General features: G+C 38.0%; 1 protein-coding gene across 3 annotated transcripts in view; it reads left to right on the forward strand.

The window, feature by feature from the left end:
- The window catches only part of LOC111331956 (uncharacterized), a 33080-nt gene that overhangs the window by 12088 nt on the left and 5939 nt on the right, over positions 1 to 15053 (forward strand). For all 3 annotated transcript variants that reach the window (XM_088740433.1, XM_088740432.1, XM_088740434.1), the window contains 8 exons: positions 1504 to 1809; positions 2799 to 2903; positions 3394 to 3498; positions 5341 to 5622; positions 6425 to 6580; positions 8309 to 8464; positions 8807 to 8920; positions 10003 to 10146. In XM_088740433.1, coding sequence (XP_088596559.1) covers positions 1533 to 1809; positions 2799 to 2903; positions 3394 to 3498; positions 5341 to 5622; positions 6425 to 6580; positions 8309 to 8464; positions 8807 to 8920; positions 10003 to 10146 — 1339 coding nt within the window. In that variant the 5' untranslated portion in view covers positions 1504 to 1532. The remainder of the gene's footprint in view (positions 1 to 1503; positions 1810 to 2798; positions 2904 to 3393; positions 3499 to 5340; positions 5623 to 6424; positions 6581 to 8308; positions 8465 to 8806; positions 8921 to 10002; positions 10147 to 15053) is intronic.

Below are 15053 nucleotides of genomic sequence, written 5' to 3' on the forward strand. Positions count from 1 at the left end.
ATTATGCTAATTGAATCTTTGGGGGAGAAGTGTTCCTGTAAATCCTGAGTCTTATTTTATTTGTACATAGTTGTTGCGATGGTATTACAATGCAAAGAATATTAACAGAGAGTGCGAATTAGTTAAGGTAACGCGTTAACATGCGAGATAATTTAGCCGGTAAAAACAAGCATTTAGTGTCCTTTTCTGTCTTTTTCTCTGCAGATATGAGTGTCGTTTCGCGTTTACGTTATTCAGGTACAAAAGGTCGTCCAAAAGATAAATATTAGTTTGCCAGCTTAAATAATGACAGGGGATTAAGTTTGGATGATAAAACAAAGGATTATGTTGACAGAAATACTGGATATCGAGTGTATTCGTTAAACGAGATCACACAACTCGGGCAATATTTACGGTGGAAATTTGCATATTCGAGCGGTCGAACGAAAAAAATTATTTCTCGAAAACTAAAATATATTTTTAAAAAAACTACAACGCAATTATTAGGACATATTGGGCTACAAAATATGAAGGAAGGAGAGAAAACGAACTTTCGGCGACTTGCCACTATATTTCAAATTTGTTTGATAGATGCTGACATCCTCTCTTAAACTTCTCTAATAAAGCGTACTTTACTTCATTGTTGCTAACACCTTGTCAAGAGCCTGCATCAGTGGTTGTTTTGGGTGTTGCAGCTAAGACAGCGATCAAAGACGCCGATACAAAAGCAATCGACTTGTTTCAAAGTTGTCAACTGTAGATGCCAAATCACGCAACAGCAATCCTGGAGCAGCGGGGGCGTTTTTTAACGAGCAATATGTTCACATACCACCGGACCAATTAATTGTCCAATAGGAAAGCTTGTTAATTAACAGAGTTATATCAGGGAATTAAAGATGGAAATGGAACCAAAGGGATTTCAGTGAGGAAAGGATCATAGTGGTGACAATGCTCAGCAAAAAAGTTGTCAAAAAGATACTAATCCACAAGATGCAGTTAGACGTAAAGATATGTTCCGAAGACACATTCCAAAGATTAAACTAAAATAGAACTTAAAAAGGAAAATAAGAGAAAGGTACCGACAGACGAGGAGAGAATTGGTATGTTGCACGGTTCTAGATGATGGTATTGACCTACTAAGCAGTTTGAAAGAGAAAGGTCACTGCAGCACTGGCCGATTCTCACATATTTTTCTGAAAAATGTGTTTTACTGACATTAATAGCATTTGCACTTCAGGCTGCAATCCTACACCTCAGAAAATCTTCTCTATGGCAGTCTCGAGGGCCTCTACTCAAACAATTACTTTATGTCCAGTGAATATAGCTGAGCATTCAAGGTCATCCCCTCCACCCGAAACGACTAGGAAGATAAATAAACTAATAAAAGTTTTTTTAATAAGACTTGCCAAAGTTTTATATTTTACACCTTTTTCTCTTTGCAAGTGTTCCAAAACTTCTGTCTACGATTGCTCAAGCATCAGTCAAACAAAACTTTAAAATTTTATTTCTTTTATTCTCATATAGTTCAACGAAAAAGGAACAAAACCACAGACATGGATGACAAGGATGTCAAAACAATGCTCAGTAAATTACGAAATCAGCGCATCAAATCAAATATTATTCCAGACCAGATTTGTCTTTTCTTGGAACAGCGTCAAGTGATAAGTTCACAGGACAAAGCATCTGTGGAACAAAAGGGTGATCCAAGTGTGAAGATGCTTATATTATTGTCGCTGATAACGCGTAAGGGTTTAGAGGCATATAATACGTTTGTACAAGCCTTAGAGGAAAATGAGTTATTTTTGGTCGCCTGCCATCTTTACAAAGAAGGTAGGTGAATTCATGCTTGTGTACACTTTTGAAAACACTTTCATCAAATCGTTAGACATCAACACACGGTCGAAAATCTATAGCAATTATTCCTACTAAAACGAAAAAAAAAAACATGCTCAGCTGTTCTTTATCGAAGTAATTTTCTACAGCGTTGGGAAATATATGCACTTACAATTGGAAGAAATAATAGCGGACGAAGCCTTCGTCGTCGTCTTTTGGCAACTCCAAGTACTCATCTTCCAGGTCAACTTCCACAGATTCCTTCATAGTTCATAAATCATATTACGGCCTGTAATGTAATAGTTATCAGGTTACATCCACCGTGGTATTTCACTTCCGCCGTGAAAAATTAGCGTTGTCTTGCCGTGAGTTGGCGTTGTCTTGCCGTGAGTTGGCGTTGTGTTGCCGTGAGTTCGTTGAGTTTTGCCGTGAATTGCGGTTGTCTCGCCGTGAGTTCGCTTTGTCTTGTTGTAAGTTTTGTTTGCCGTGACACTATGGGCCACCGCAAAAAGGACTCTCATAAATCAAAACACAAACATCAGATGAAAAGGCAAGGACTCCAACAACTGAAATGAAAGAAAAGGACAGCCTGATTGAGTCGCCACACTAATAATTATTTGACAATCAGTGTTTCTCACTGAAAAATAAGAATATGCAATTATGGCAAATTTTTTGTAAATCCTCGTAAAATCAAGAGTATACGTAAACTCGTCAAAAAAAAAATCAGCAGTATGCTGAAGAACATAAAAAGATAACACAAGAAAACATGATGGTAAAATAGTTGCTTGTTTATCTAAACATTTAGGCAAATACCTATGGTATCTCATTAAATTTGGCCTTGCTCTATAATCAGTGGCGGATCAACACACACAAAAAATCGCATAAGCTACGTCCTTAAGCGGTTCATTAGATCAAAGCCCAAACTTAAAGTATTCGTCTCATTCAAAAAACGGAACATTCTAAGACTACTAATATTACTCTTGTAGAAAAAGCAATCACTCTCTCTAAATTGGAGAATAAGACAAAGAACATCGCGGAAGTGAGAGAGCAACTTTCATGCAAGGAGGAAGAGGTTGACAAATTAAAGAAAGGTGAGGAATACTGTTCTTAACGAGGGAAACAAACTGTTGCGTGATGGTAGCATTGTTTGAACAACGTAACCATAATATGAAAGTTATTTTCAGAAGAAAATATTTAGCAATTTCTGGCTCAGAGCAAAGCCATGTGCGATTTCGCATAGTTGATCAACAGTATGCTGAAGAACATAAAAAGATAACATAGGAAATCATGGTGGTAAAACAGTTCCTTGTTTATCTAAGTATTTAAGCACATGCCTATGGTACTTCTCATTAAAGTTGGTATTGCTCTTTAATCAGCGGCGGATCAAGGAGAGGGGCTCCGCGCCCTTTTGGGTGAAAAAAAAAAATAGACGCAAAAGGAAGAAAAGCCGGCAGGTGTATACACACAAAAAACCGCATAACTTGCATCCACAAGCGATTCATTGAATGAAAGCCCAAATTTAAAGTATTCATCTCATTCACAAATCTGCATATTGTATGACTACTGATTTTATTCTTGTAGAAAAGGCAGAAGCTCTCTCTGAACTGGAGGAAAAGAAAGAGGACATCGAGAAATTGAGAGAGAAACTTTCAGTTAGGAAGGAAGAGGTTAAAAAATTAAAGGAAGGTGAGGAATACGGTTTTTAACCAGGAAAACAAACTGTTGCGTGATGGTTACGTTGTTTTAACAACGTAATTATGATACAAAAGTTATTTTCAGATATTTAGCAATTGCGAGCTCAGGGCGAAGCTATGTTCGATTTCCAATCGTTGATGGGTCTTGATGACATTTATTCCATGTAATTTCAGATCTAGATACATCATTAGTTTCATCAGTTTGGTCAAAATAATAACTTTTTCCGACTGAATGTAACATCAATTTATATAAGGAATATAACTGGGATTACAAGAGCAGCAAGAGGAGTTTAATCCGATGTCGGTACGAGTTTGACTTCTCCTACAAAGCTTATTTCAAAAGGTACTCGTAAATGGACGGCTTGTCAATAAAAGTTTCAATTCATCTCTGGTCATGCAGATTGTTGTTTGGTTTAAAGAGACCAGAGGAGGACCGTTCTATACATTATATATCGTGCTCAGCAGGGAAAACACAAACTTCGATAGGCAGTTCTGACTGAAGATAGCTTTGCGTCTTCTTTCTTTCTCTTCTCGTTATGCGAAAAACTCTACATATTTTTTCTCTCTAAGTTCTGCGAAGAATACATTCATGCCTTAGAGATTTGTTTGCTGATCGGCCAAGCTTTGAGGAATAAGTATTGAAAAATTAGGAGGTTTACAAATTTTCATGAAAGAAAACTGTATGAGGTTTGCCGAAAAAAAACATGGATTACATTAATTTAAATATGCCTACCTGCACAGCTATATCAAAAAAAGTGAAAGCTAAAACATAAGTAGGAAACCGACTTCAGGTCAGAAGAAAAAGCCCGATGGCTAACGTTTTCTCCGGGGTGGTTCCTATATATAAATATTCTGTTATGACAGTTTTTACTTGACAAGAAAGCTGTAACAAAAAACTCATTTCGGAATGTGTCGCTCTAAACAATGTTTAAAAAGTTTTAATTTTGTGGTCAGGGATGATTTTAAGAATTTGATGGCTTTTATTTTTTCTTCCCACAAATGAAAGGATTTGAGACTCATGTGAGTGATTAGTTAAGAATGAATTTAAAAGAGGAGCAGGAACAGCTTAAAAGGACTCAGGAGGAACTGAAATGTCTATAAATGAATTTATCACTGCTTCTAAGATGGGAAGATGTGCATTAAAAGCAAAGTTACAAGATAATCCTCACATTTGATCCGATATAACGTAACTTGATACCCTTTACTCAATACTCGCAAGCAAATTATAGTGTAAAAGACTCGAAAGAAGCGCTAAACCAAAGCGTATTGGTTATATATATATATTTTATTTTCACTCGAGCTTCGCGTCTTTGTGAAACAGCGGCGATTTGAAATGCTGATCACTCTTGAGCTACAACCTTGGCGAGCAAATGTGCGATACGTAATCATTATTTATGCGGTTAGTGTTCTAATCGCACATGCATAATTTTCCACGGTAATTTGTTACCGCGCTATTTAATACGTAACCAACATAAATTATATATCAATGGAAAGGTTATTCTGGTATGTATAATATACTGCAGAGAACGCAAAATGGTCGTTTACAACGAGGATATTTTAAAGGAAAGTTTAGGAAGAATGTTTGGTGGTAATGAGGCTTCTTCGGGAAAAGACTTAGCAATAAAATAAGGTACGGAGTGCGGAAGGTGCACTGGAGAGGTAATAAATTATGGTGTGATGCGTAGGTTTTTGGTGCTTCCCCCACTTTCTCTTATCAATCAAACTAAGGTGAGTGCTACAAAATAAAACTTAAGGGTCATAGAGAGTACGGAATCGACGAGGAACTACTCACAATCCAAACGAAGATTACTAGTGTGAAATTTATTTATTTCAGACACTACAAGAGAAAATGATCATCAGCAAAGAGTCGTCACTTCACAGGATATCCAGAAAATCGTTGATGACGTAGACGATATAACGAAGGATTTGGTCGCTACCCTTCGTATGCCAACGCCCCTTGGTAGAAATATAGAAGAGGAGAAAACTAAAAAGCGCGACAGAATTTGGGAGGTCCTCATCAAATGGAAATACAGAGAAGGATACGGAGCCACATTGTCAACTCTAAAAGACGTCCTTCTAAAATTAAACCAGACAAAGGCCGCAATTAAACTGTCAGGTATGAAAAAGGGGTTCACTGATTAGGTGTTCGACAGAGCAGTCACTGTATTCCTCCGCGCAGACCGGCCCCACTCTTACAGGTAAATCGTGCCACCATATCGCCAATTTCACGAGAGAAATCACGGTGAAATGACGACAGCTAAGTCCATTACACCTTTATCAAACCAAATACAAAGGTTTATAATATATGGCATATCTTAATCCATTCAAAGCCATGTACAGTGAGCTCGTCATTTTTTCTTGAGAATTCCTTCCCCGATGGAATCGTCAGACGGTGGATAACATACTTTGGCACGGGACAGAAATCTCCTCTCGGTCAGCGATTTTGCGAAGCTTGAGCAATTAGCTTAAATTTCGATATCCTACTTTGAAAAACGCACGGCATATTTGGTATCCATTATCGATGGATGCAAGGAAGACACGAAGTTCATGGGATGTCTTTTATAGACCAGGAAATGCCTCCGAAGATTATTCATAACTGTGGTTTTAATTGAGTTCTTTTCTTAGTGGCAAATTGTTATACATCGAATAGGAAATTATACGCGAATTATGGATCAAATGGAATTGATAACAATAATAAGCTATTATTAGGGTTTTTCTCCTAATTACATAACACGGCTGTCGTTTCATCTAGGTTAGCTATAGTAGGCATTTTTAAAACGCGATGTTTGCTTGACAAGAAGTCCTCAAAGCAAAAAAATATTCGTAACGCTTCGCTTTCAAAAATGCGTTGGGAATGTTCTATTTTTGGGCCAAGAGATGATTCAAAGAATTCGTTTTTTGTGGTATTATCTTCTCAGAAATGGAAGAACTGAATGAAGACGTGAAACACGCACGTGCACAGAGTGCGAAGTTAAGAGATGAGTGTGATCAGCTAAAAGAGGATTTAGAAAAGAAGAGCGAAGAACTTAAAAATTGTTCAGAAGAACTGAAACAGTCACGCAGAGCTGCTAAAGGTAGGAAGACTTACAAAATAACCTACATACGTAACGCTGGTTACTTGTTGTTTGCTCCGAGCAGTTGTAGCACACTTTATTACAACACGATGTTTTATTGAAAGGAATTCTTCAAACCAAAATAGATGTTATTTTCAAAAATGCGAAGGTGTAGTCTGATCGTCCGGGTGAGTGTAGTCCTGAGAAGGACTGTTGTCGGTGGCAGTGACTGACGTTTCGACAACCTGTGCGGAAGTCATCATCAGAGTCAAGTGAATGATTGTTGTCAGTAGAATGTTCTTATTCCAGTTCGTGTGAAATGATCGGTTGGTTTTGCCGTGATGTTATTGGCTGTAAGACTCAAGTGACGTAAGTCGGTCGTGATTGGTCTGTTTCGGTCTGTCGGTAAAGTTAGGTTGTTCTTTTTCGGTCGTTTGTGATGTTTATGTCGTGAATGAGTCGTTTGTATGGGGCGGGTAGTTGTTGACATCTGTTTAGGGGAGTCTGTTCTAAGTTAGTAAACCAGCTTTCCAGAGTCAGTCGTTGAAAATAGTCAGTGCTGTAGGTTAGGCATTGCGCAGAGTCCCAGTCAATGTTGTGGTTGGTAAGTCGATGGTGTTCAGCAATGTGATTGCTGACATCACCTTTCCTCGTCGCCCGTCTGTGTTCAGTCAGTCTTGTTGTGAGGTTTCTGCCAGTCTCACCGATGTAGGAGGCTTGGCAGTCGGAACAATTGATCTTATAAATCGTTCCCTGTCTGTTCCTCGGTTCGTCTTTGTTTTTAACGTTGGTTAGTAACTGACGTAGTGTGGTGATGAGTTTGTGGGCGACGCGGATATTGAAGGGTAGTAAGATGCGTGAGATGTTTTCAGACATGCCTTTTATGTACTGTATGGTTGCTGTAGTCGTAGGGGTTGCGGTGTCGTTTGTTTCGGTAGTGATAGTGGGTCGGTGAGTGTTTCGTCGGATGAAGTCGTTGTTGTAGTTGTTCTTGGTAAAAACACGGTGAAGGTATTTGTTCTCGTCGGATAAGCTGTCTGTCGAGTCACATACTAGTTGTGCGCGTCGTGTTAGAGTTCTGATAGTTGTGGCTTTGTGTGATGTAGGGTTGTAGGATGACTCGTCTAGTAATCTGTCTGTGTGTGTCGGTTTCCTGTAAACTGTCGTTCGTAATGAGTTGTCGATGTGGCTTACCAGGCAGTCTAGAAAAGGAAGTTTGCCATTTTCTTCGACTTCTCTGGTAAACTGTATGTCATTGTTTTGTTCGTTAAGGTGGTTGTGGAATGCGTCAATTTCGTCGTGTCGAACGGCGGTGAATGTGTCGTCAACGTAACGTAACCAAAGCGGTATCGTTTGTCGGCAAGTCGAAAGGGCGCGTTCCACGATGTTCTGCATCACAATTTCTGCTATAACAACAGAAACTGGAGACCCCATTGAGTCTTACAGCCAATAACATCACGGCAAAACCAACTGATCATTTCACACGAACTGGAATAAGAACATTCCACTGACAACAATCATTCACTTGACTCTGATGATGACTTCCGCACAGGTTGTCGAAACGTCAGTCACTGCCACCGACAACAGTCCTTCTCAGGACTACACTCACCCGGACGATCAGACTACACCTTCACATGTTACCCCCGGGTTCAAACCATTTACTGCATTTCAATAATGCGTTAGGAATGTTCTATTTTTGGGCCAAGAGATGATTTAAAGAATTCGTTTTTTGTGGTATTATTTTCTCAGAAATGGAAAAACGGAATGAAGAAGCGAATCACTTACGTGCACATAAGGCGAAGTTAAGAGATGAGTGTTATCAGCTAAAAGAGTATTTAAAAAAGAAGAGCGAAGAACTTAAAAATTGTTCGAAAGAACTGAAACAGTCACGCAGAGCTGCTAAAGGTAGGAAGACTTACAAAATAACCTAATTACGATACAGCCCTAAAATCAAGGTTTAGGCTCAGTGTTATTTGTGCAGGTTATCGCATGATTTCGAGAAGAAGTGAACTGTTGAGAGTAAAAAATGGCATGAGCTCCGCACAATTACGTACATACGTAACGCTGGTTACCTGTTGTTTGCTCCGAGCAGTTGTAGCACACTTTATTACAACACGATGTTTTATTGAAAGGAATTCTTCCAACAAAAATAGATGTTATTTTAAAAAATCATTGTTGGAAAATTTTTTTTTTTTGGCGGTCAAAGACGGTTTTAAAAATTCGTTTGCTCTGGCATTATCTCCTTAGAAATGAAAACGAAGAAAAGGATTTACGTACGTGCACAGAGCGCGAGGTCAAGAAATAAACTTCATCAGTTTAATGATAATTTAGAAGAGGAGCAACGTGGACATAAAACTGCTGGTAAGAAAATTGAAAAGTGTGAAAATAAACTTGCATAGTTACCTGGAGCGTAACTATGCAAGTTTATTAGTTATTCTTTTTTTCTCATACAAGAAAAAAAGAATAACTAACACAAAACATCTCGAACAATAGTATTCTAGAATAGACGATATTTCTAATTGTCATGAATTTCACGTGTACCTACCTGGCAAAAGTAAAAGCTATGCGCACTATGATAACAAAGTAGGCGAATTCTGGGTCTTTAAAAAAGTCAGCTCCTTTTGTCTTGACAAGCCTGTTGAGTCCAAATCGTAAAGAGGTCGTAGAACTTTTCGAGTGCGGGCTGCCTCCACTATTTCTAGGGCTTAAAATTTATCTAGAACACTGGCTAACGCGGTTCTATCCTGTGGTTCATCCAAGTTCTTCTCCCTCAAATAATCATTCAAAATGTTTATGTTGTGGTTCAATTTTATCCTTGGTTTAAATTTTATTTTCCATTGTTTCAACCCTATTATCATACATTACCATAACCAAAAACAATGGAAAATAAAATTTAAACCAAGGATAAAATTGAACCACAACATTTACACTTGTCTTTGTTGTCCTCTAGGTATTTTTTGACTATTTGTTCTCGATCAAAACTTTCAATTCATTCTCCGAAACAGAGGGGAAGCATTTAGCCATTTTTGCAAAGGTTTGACAACACAACGCTTGGAAACTACGCAGACGTTGACCTCGACATGATAACCCAAGATCTGCTGCAGATCTTGGGTTATCTTGTCAAGTTCATATGTTACTGTATATTGACTGAATGCTCTCAACAGTCGGATGTTTCATGGTAATTCTATTATATAATAACATAATAATAAACCTCGAAGCCCTTTGGCAGATAACTCAGACTTCCGTTTTGATAAGTCAAGATCTCATGCTTCACCCCATCCAATTATTTCTTATTATCAATCGACTTGATAACACTAAATTAATCTAATTATCTTGTTATTCTCTCCCCCCCCCCCCCCCCCCCACCTCTCCACCGATGTAGCACTAACGTATCTTTACAAACTTTCCACCCTTATTATTTTCCAACCGGTTCTTTTCGGAAGCTGCTTCGTCATCGGTATGGTGTAGACGCTATGGTGCCATAAGGTCGTCCAGTCATAAGTATCACAGTAAACTTCCCACAAAACCACGGAAAGAGGAGTTAAATGCAGACAGCGTAGGAGAGCATTTCCAGGCAACAGATTTGGGTAAGAATGGGAATTTTAAAATGCTAGTGAGAATAATTAACATTGAAAAAGGGTGCAGGGGGTTTGAATTATTCTCAAAACCTTGGAGTCTATAACCAACTTAGTTAAAAAAATCACCGGCCGTCAAGAGCTAAAAGTAGAATGAGAGGCTACTCAACGGCTACACACGCCGGTAAGCCGGAAAGCAATGACTGAGCTGTTGATAGGCCTGTGCGGCCTGCCATTCGCTTGCGCTTTTAAACTTTCTGCCCTCAGATTTAAGCTCTGACTGAAGATGTCTCTGAATGACTTTCCTTTGCGATGTAATAATAAAGGTTTTTAAGATGTCATTTCCTCATCTGTATGTTCTTTAGGTTGGCAAAGCCGAATGAGATAATGATACAAAAGGCAATATTTTTCTTATGTGTGGGCGCTATTTTCTCTGTTTCCAGTATTCTTTCTCTCCCGCAGAAAATAACTTAAAAGATCTTTTTTCAATGAAAGTCTTGGAACACGCAGGTAGATGAATCACTGCGTAAATTATGTCACTACCAACAGAATATGCTGCACCATTACTATTTTTTAGATACACTAGTTTTATACTTCCCTACTGCTCTACCTATTTTAGTTACTCTGAATTAAAATGTCATGGAGATTAAAAGTTATTTATTTACGGTGTGGCAAAGGCAAAATAGGTACTGTTTAAAATAAGCCTTCGAGCGCTGAAGCGATTTTCGCTCGGAAAAAAATCATTTTACAATATTTCGAAAAACTACGGTGGTGTCAATCACTTTCAGACTAAAATAGATTCATGGGCAATGTTTCGAAGAAATGGATTTTTTGAACCGAAATGCTCCGGAACGCTTTTAAAAACGTGTTAACCTATTCAAAATACAACATTTGGTACAACAAAGTTAATAGGCCTTTTCCAGCTGGGGTCACGTGATCAATTTTTTAGATATATATTATGGGACACAACTTGAATAATACCAGAGATGGAAAGAGCATGTCGAAAATACTAAAACGGCCAAGTTTGGGCCCCGGGAATTACAGAGCACTGTTTTTACAACGGTTTGAACTTTCGGAAAATTTAGGAGATTTGTATAGAAAATGTTGCTGGAGAACAAGGCCTTGCTCTCCAGCAACTTTTACCATATAAACTTTCTTATTTATTAAAAAATTCAGAGTGTCATCAAATCTTATTTTTGAATAATGAAGGCCTCAAGCTTCGCCATTTTGTTGTTTTCGAAATGCTTTTTCCTTTTCTGAATTTGGCTAAGTTATAGCCCATAATTTCATGAAAAGTAGGTCACGCGATGGCTTAGCTGCAAAAGGCCTATTCGAAAGGAAATCAAATAAATTTGAGAGAAGGAGAGAGGGAGAGTAGGGAGAGGGAGCTGGAGGAAGGGGCACTTTTGTAGCTTTTTTCAGGCACTTTTGTAACACAAAAGGGCACTTCTGTAACGTGACAGACACTTTTGTGACTATGCAGGGCACTTTGGTAACTTTTAAGGGCTCTTTGGTAACTTTGGAGGGCGCTTGGTAACTAAAGGCACTTTAGTAATTTATAGGACACTCTTGTAACCATGGAAATTTATAAATAGTATTTAATTCCTGAACTACCTAAACCCTTAAAATTTTGATAAGCTGGCTCGTACTAGTTTCCTCGCGCGGGAAACGTATAACTCTTGCGTCACCCGCGAGAGAAACGTGCGAAAGAAGCGCGAGATCAAAACAAAGATGGCGGCACGTGGATTTTTCTCTACTTTTGTGAGAAGTTTACCTAAGAGCGTGTATTTGATGTGTTGAGTGGCCACTGTGAATGCAGGAGATAGAAACTAAGATAAAGAAGACGAGAAGTAAATGTTGCTTCACTTTACATCTAATTAAAAGAAACATTTAACCGATCCGAAATCTTGCGACGGCGAAAAAAGAACTCAAGTGAAGGATGATCTACCTGAAGTGGAAAAAGACTTAAGATGGCTAGTACCGGTTTTCGTCTTTTTGATGGTTTGTAACTTTGAAAGAATACAACAGAAAGACTGACTAAGGCCAGTTGGACACTTTTACGGGTTGAATTATATAATCATTGGTTATCAAAAAATAGGTGTCATTTCGTCATTAGCAGTTTCCATGTAAACGCTTTCATAGGCTTATTCAGACGCATTTTTTAGCTTGTGGCTTAAATTATTCGAAAACTAACCCGGTGACCCCATGATTTTTTTCAGTGATTGCTTTTGCCACTTAAAAAGGATAATGTACAAAGATTTTTAAAAAATTCTACGGAGCGGAATTTCAGAAAATCTAGAAAAAAGGCAATTTTCAGACATCGCAAATTTCCTTCCGTAGAATTTTCTAGTTTTTTTTTCTGATGATTCCTTTCGACGTTATTATCATATTGGAACAATAAAAAGAAGGGGTCGCCGGACTTGTCTTCATTCAATAGCTTTCGTGAGTTTAGCAGTTTCCACACGCGTTCTCGCGCATTTAAAAATCTGGATTCTATAAGATCGATATTTGCTCATGATCTGTTTTAGCTACCGCTGACAACTGCGTGTGCTCGCGCGCGCGCCTACGATCTGATGTTTACAAACGTTTACTGCTAATTAAGAAAATCATTAAACAGCTGTCAAATATGGCCTCCCGGGCTCATCTTAAAAATCCTACACACGACTACTGGCTATATCATATTACTTTCCTTTAAGTTTCAAAGTCTTCTTCCACTTCAGGTAGATTATCCTTCACTTGAGTTCTTCTTTTTTCGCCGTCGCAAGATTTCATATCGGTTGAATATTTCTTTTAAATGTAAAGTAAAGCAACCTTTACTTCTCCAAAACTCGTCTTCTTTATCTTAGTTTCTATCCCCTGTATTCACAGTAGCCGCTCAACACATCAAATACAAGCTCTTAGGTAAACTTCTCACAAAAGTAGAAAAAATTCAACGCGCCGCCATCTTTGTTTTAAATTTTCAACTTTTGATCTCGCGCTTCTTTCGCACGTTCCTCTCGCGCGCGTCACGCAAGAGTGACCTGTTCCCCGCGCGAGGAAACTGGTACGCGCCACCTTAAAAGCTTCAAGAAAAATAATATGATGTAGCCAGAAGTCGTATGTAGGATTTTTAAGATGAGCCTGAGAGGCTGTCTTTGACATCTGTTTAATGATTTTCTTAGCAATAAACGCGAATTTACGTCTTTAAATATCAGATCGTAGGCGCTCGCGCGAGCACACGCAATTGTCAGCGGTAGCTAAAACAGATCATGAGCAAATGACGATCTTATAGAATCCAGATTTTCAAATGCGCGAGAACGTGCGTGGAAATTGTTAAACTGACGAAAGCTATTGCATGAAAACAAGTCCAATGACCCCTTCTTTTTATTGTTCCAGTATGATAATAACGTCGAAAGGAATCATCAGAAAAAAAACTAGAAAATTCTACGGAAGGAAATTTGTGATGTGTGAAAATTGCCTCTTTTCTATATTAGCGTTTGATTTCTTTGTTGGTTCTAAACGCTCTCTGTAAGTTACGTTTGATTACTTTGTTAGTTCTAACCTTGCTCTGTAGTTTGTTTGACCACCTTGTTAGGTCAAAGCGCGCTCTGTAGTATACGTTTGATTATTTTGCTAGGTCTAAGCGTGCTCTGTAGTTTGCGTTTGATTGTTTTCTTAGTTCTAAGAGTGCTCTGTAGTTTATGTTTGATTGTTTTTTTAGGTCCAAGCGTGCTCTGTGGTTTACGTTTGATTTTTTGTTAGTTCTATGCGCTCTGTAGTTTTTGTTTGATTTTTATGTTAGTTTTAAGCGCAACCTGTAGTTTACGTTTGATTGTTTTATTAGTTCTAAGTATGCTTTGTAGTTTATGATGGATTGATTTGTTAGTTTTAAGCGCGCTCCGTAGTTTACGTTTGATAGTTTTGTCAGTTTGAAGCGGGCTTTATAGTTTACGTTTGATTATTTTGTTATTTTTTAGCGTGCTCTCTAGTCTACGTTTGATTGTCTTGCTAGATCTAAGCGTGAATAGAAACAATAAATTTTATATTCTTTCATGAACACCATGTCTTTATGGGAACTATAAAACGCAACTGAGTAACCTAAATCTTTCGGCTAATGCCAGTTCAAGTCAGAGCATTGATCTACAAATACCATAAAAAAAGTAATCTAGCTTAGTCAAATGCAAAACATACGTTGACCTTTTTTTGTGAATGGGAGTGTTCTTTTTGTATTTAAATGCCAATTCTTATCAGCAGGGTAACATGTGTCTCCAAAGATTGTTACATTTTCGATCAGTCGTAGGACGTTTTGATTGCCGAATTGCATTTCAAATCTTCTTTTTTTGTTTTCTAAGTGAAGCAGAACTTGCCTTGCCTTATAAGTCAATTGGTTAAATCAAAAACTATGCAAAAACTTTTATAGCATCAAGGTTATAAGGAACTCTTTAACTGAAAAGACGTCAACGCAATTTCAAAATTTTCCTTGTGAAAGTAAAACATGCATCCTTCTCAATCAAATATGGCGATTCGGAGCGCTTTATTTACTAAGTGACTTTAACACGATGTAAAGGTGTGTTGTGGCTTACTGATTTTATTCTTTCTATTTTGTTTCTTTTATTGCTCGATGAAAAAATGCAGTCTTGAAGATCGTACGCAGTTCTTGCGAATGCCAATTTTGTGCTTTCTTTTAAGGATAATAACAGTATTGTATACTTCAGATTTTCGAAAATGAGAGCTGTCATTTAGGTCTTTTTCTTCACCAAAGCACTTGATGTTTCATTAAAAAAGGGTGCTGATCTTCCTGACGGAACATCTTGCTTCCTAATCGCGCCATTGAATATGGAAAACACTTTAACGCAAATGTAATGCTTGGGCCTTGTTACGTGTGACCGTGGAGGTTTGCAATTGGAAGTTATCGTGAACCTGAATGTCTCTAAATATCG

The sequence above is a fragment of the Stylophora pistillata genome, chromosome 12, assembly GCF_964205215.1.
Source record: "Stylophora pistillata chromosome 12, jaStyPist1.2, whole genome shotgun sequence".
NCBI lineage: Eukaryota > Metazoa > Cnidaria > Anthozoa > Scleractinia > Pocilloporidae > Stylophora > Stylophora pistillata.